This window comes from Meleagris gallopavo, chromosome 10, assembly GCF_000146605.3.
Source record: "Meleagris gallopavo isolate NT-WF06-2002-E0010 breed Aviagen turkey brand Nicholas breeding stock chromosome 10, Turkey_5.1, whole genome shotgun sequence".
In the NCBI taxonomy this organism is placed as follows: Eukaryota; Metazoa; Chordata; class Aves; order Galliformes; family Phasianidae; genus Meleagris; species Meleagris gallopavo.
The window spans coordinates 1025769-1029810 of NC_015020.2; the positions used below are offsets into that span (position 1 = coordinate 1025769).

Below are 4042 nucleotides of genomic sequence, written 5' to 3' on the forward strand. Positions count from 1 at the left end.
CGGCCTTTCTCCTCGGCTTCTCTTGCAGGCGGCCGGGCGGGAGTTTCCGGCGTCGGTGACCTGCGGCGGTGCCGGCGGGCGAAGCGGGCAGCCTCGACCATCCTTGCTGCCTCGCTTAAGGCGGCCAGGGCTGCCGGCAGCTGCACCCTGGCGTGCAGCAGCAGCATCTTCTAGGGTCTCTAATCTGCCTGCTCTGCAAGCAGCAGCCTCTTCCACGCCTTCTCCGAGTGGCAGAGCGCGTGCCGTGGGCGTTAGAGGCAGCAGACTCCCAGTTCTTGCCCGGAGACCTCATGTCCAGGACGGGACAGCAAGGGCTGAGAGCCGGGGTGCAGCTCTGGAAGTCTGCTCAACTGTTCTGGTGCCTCGGCATGCCAGAGCCGGTCAGAACTACGTGGTATCCCTGAACTGTGCTGCAGCCGCAAGCCCGAGAGTCGGAGTGCAGCTGGCAGTACCAGGGCGCCGTGCACCCACCAGCGGCCTGAGAACACCAGCAGGAACGGCCCAGGTGCTGTCCACCAAGGCTGGGAAGATCCACGCAGCTTGGAGAGATGCTCAGGAGGGCACCAGAGACACTCGTGCTGCCACTACGCCATCTTCCAGAGCAGCTCAGAAGGGCCCAGAACGGCAGGCAGGCGGCAAAGAGCGAGACAAGGAGCCTCTGCCTGCATTAGTGCCTGAAGATGCAGGCAACTTAGATGATCCTGAGCCTGCAGGATGCCTTGAGTCTCTGCCTGCATCAGTGCTGGAACATGCAGAAAGCTCAGATTCTTCAGATGAGGCCGATGCAGCATCTCTCCCCTTGTCAGTGTCTGAGGGAGAAGAAAGAGAAGAATCAGCTATGGCCATGCCTGAATCCTCCGGACAAGGTCTGGGAGAAGCACGGAGACTCCTAGATCCCAGCGAGATGAACAGGGAGCCGTATGGGCACTCTCCCGTGATCCCAGCAATGCGGAGAATTCGTGACGAGGACAGAAACGATCACGTGTTGTCACATTGGAATATTTCCTGGCCAAGGAATGTGAGAAGCCCCAGGCAGCGAAGGCTCCAGGCAAGAGGTGACACATTCAATAATGTTGGCCCTGTTCAGGGCATGCCAGCCATCCGGCCCACAACATCACAGGCTGGTAACTGGTTTCTTGACTCTGGTGACACCCAAAAGCGGACTGTTAGACTGCCAGTTATACTGGTAGGGTCCAGTAATGACAGCAACAGTGCTGCCAGCACTGCTGAGGGCACGCTGGATGCCAGAGACACTGTGGTGACAGATGAGGGCATGCGCCTGCCCTCCTGTCCTTGCCCTTCAGCACCGGAGAATGTGGAGGAAGACTGGGAATGTGACTCTGAGGAAGATGCTGAAGCAGAGGCAGTCAGCATCACATCCAGCACCTCCAATGAGTCATCTGGTGAAGCGGAGGCCACGTCTTCAGCTTCATCTATGGCTGCAGATCCCATGACTGAGGAGCACGCGTCAGCTTGTGAGGAAGCAGAAGATGTGGGCCCTCAGCATGAGGTGAGCCAGCTGGGTGTGGTCAGCAGCAGGCATGAATTGGAGGCAGAGGCAAAAGCGGTGCCTGGAGTGTGCGCTGTGGGGAGATTCCTGGTGCTGTCTCCTTTCCAGCCAGCTCCATGCATTAGGGGGGACGGCCCCTCTGTTACCCCTGCCTTGCCTTCAAGCAAAGGGGCCTTGAAAGGGGATCCCTTCCCTGGGGCCCTGGCACCCACACCATCACCAGCCAGTGGCATACACGGGTGTGGTTTTGTTCTCTCCACACAGGCTTCTGCAGAGGCTGAAGAACATGCACTGAGCTCTGTGTGCTTCAGAGATGCACCGGAGGATGGCCCAGGTACGTCCCTGAGCAGAAAGCCCTCCCAGGGAGGAACAAGCTCAGATGCCCACCAAGTGACACAGAGACCGGCAGCGTTCTGTGCACTGCCATATCCAGGCCAGTCCTCCCAGAGAAATTCCATGGTGGTGGGTGGCAGCAGGGCCTTGCCTCTGCCCCTTGCCTACAGCTCTCTGTCCCCCACAGGTACCGCTGCCGCACCACACGCAGCGTCTCGCCGCCGGATGCCAGCTGTCATCAGGACTGTGCTCCGGGCTCTGCGCAGGGTTTGCACCTGCAGCTGCATCAGGGGACAGCGTGAGGAGAGGCACGAGGCTGCCAACACCAGGCAGCTCCCCAGAGATGTGTGATTCCATCCTGTCAGTGTAGAATTCCGATTCCATCCCGTCAGCGTACAATTCTGATTCCATCTTGTCAATGTAGAATCTGGTTCCATCTTGTCAATGTAGAATTCCATCCTGTCAACATAGAATTCTCATTCCATCCTGTCATCATAGAATTCTGATTAAATGCTATCTTTATTCTAACCTGGCTGAGTGCTGTCTGATCTGTGCGCTCATGTGCGTTTGGTCTCTGAGTGCAACTTCTGGGCTCAGAGCACGGGGCAATGGATCCGTGTGTCCGTGGTGCCAGCAGGTGCAGAGAGCGTGGGCGTGCCAGGCAGAGTGATTTCTGGCTTGCAAGGTGTGAGCTGGCTGAGCCGGTGTGTGTGTGAGGTGGCCTGCGATGAAGGGGGTGAGGGGCTCTGAAAGGGGCAGCCCTGGTGGGAGAGCACCGGTGTGTCTGTAGGGGTGGGAGCACGGCCAGGCACCTGCCTAGAGGAGACCAGGAGTGTCCCGGCTGGGTCAGGGCTCCTCAGGTGTCACACTGCGCAGGCTTGGGTCCTCCCTACATTGACGTCATCATTCCCCCATATGCGGATGTCACCAATATACAGATAAACCCGGACACCGTGGTCCAACGTGAGCTTCTGCAGCCTCCGTGCCTATGCTCCGAGCGCCAGAGTGGGCGCGAGTGTTTGTACCCGTGGGGTAATCGGGTGAATGTGCATTGCACTCCCTCCAAGTAAATGCAAATTGATTGTCCTCCACCTTCCTCAAGGGGACCATAAAATATCTGTCTCAGATATCAACAGCAGCCAGAAGGGGGTGAGCCTGTTCCTGGAGAGCAATAATCAATTCCGAAACATTTGGGGCAGCTTTTGCTGAAGGGGCAGTCTTGGCATCCAGACGCCTGTAGTCCACTGTTAGGAAAGTGACTGAGCCATACAGTATGAGCACGCCCAGGCTTCTCGTGCTCCAAGCAGCAGATGATAGTGCCAATGCTGCCGACACTGCTTGGGGCATGCTGGACATCTGTGCCACGACATCGAGGGCTGATGGCCACTTCCCGGCATCTTGTGATTCCCAAAGCCGGGATATTAGAATTAAGTATGCACAGGAAGAGACCACTGACGATGCTGCCAGTGATGCCAGCACCGATCACAGCATGCTGGATGCCAGGGACAGTGCAGTAATGGCTGAGAGCATGCTCACACCTGATACTGTGGAGGGTGTGGAAGAAGACTGGCAAGACAACCGTGAGGAAGAAGCGTGCTGAGGCAGCCAAGCATTTCTGGTTCTTCATAGGGTGAGGTGAAGACCACGCCTTCAGCTTCCCCTGTGGCTGCAGGACCCAGACCTGAAGGACATTCATTTGCATGCAAAGGAGCAGAAAGTACAGGCAATTTCAAGCACAAGGTGAGAGAAGTCCATGTGGTCAGCACCAGGTGTGAAATGAAGGCACAGACAGGAGCTATGCTGGAGTGTGCACAGTGGGGAGATGCCTGATACTGTCTACTTTCCATCCAGCTCCATGCAGAAAGGTGGACATCCCCTCCATAACCCCTGGCTTGCCTTCATGTGAGAGGCATGGTTGACAAACCAGGAGCAGAGAACCTGGAACTTGGAGTGTTGCTGGCAAGGAACCTACAGGGCTGGTTTTCCTCTCGCCTCACAGGTTTCTGCAGAGGCCAGAAGAGGTGCACAGAACTCCAGTCGCATCAGAGAGACGTCAGAAGATGGCCCAGATATGTCCCCAAATGGAGAGCCTTCCCAGGAAGGGCCTGCTGAGCCCGACCAGCCCCGTCAGCAGCTCGGAGGCTGGCAGCACTCCAAGCACACCGTCCTGCTGTGCCCAGGACAGCTTTCCCTCCTGGG

The 4042-nt window shown here is 57.4% G+C and overlaps 1 protein-coding gene across 1 annotated transcript in view; it reads left to right on the plus strand.

The window, feature by feature from the left end:
• Nucleotides 1-4034, plus strand: part of LOC109369123 — a 12712-nt gene extending 8678 nt beyond the window's left edge. Inside the window, exons 2-4 of the mRNA XM_019618344.1 lie at nucleotides 29-1510; nucleotides 1775-1844; nucleotides 2031-4034. Coding sequence (XP_019473889.1) covers nucleotides 29-1510; nucleotides 1775-1844; nucleotides 2031-2194 — 1716 coding nt within the window. The 3' untranslated portion in view covers nucleotides 2195-4034. The remainder of the gene's footprint in view (nucleotides 1-28; nucleotides 1511-1774; nucleotides 1845-2030) is intronic.
• The last annotated feature ends 8 nt before the right edge of the window (nucleotides 4035-4042 follow it).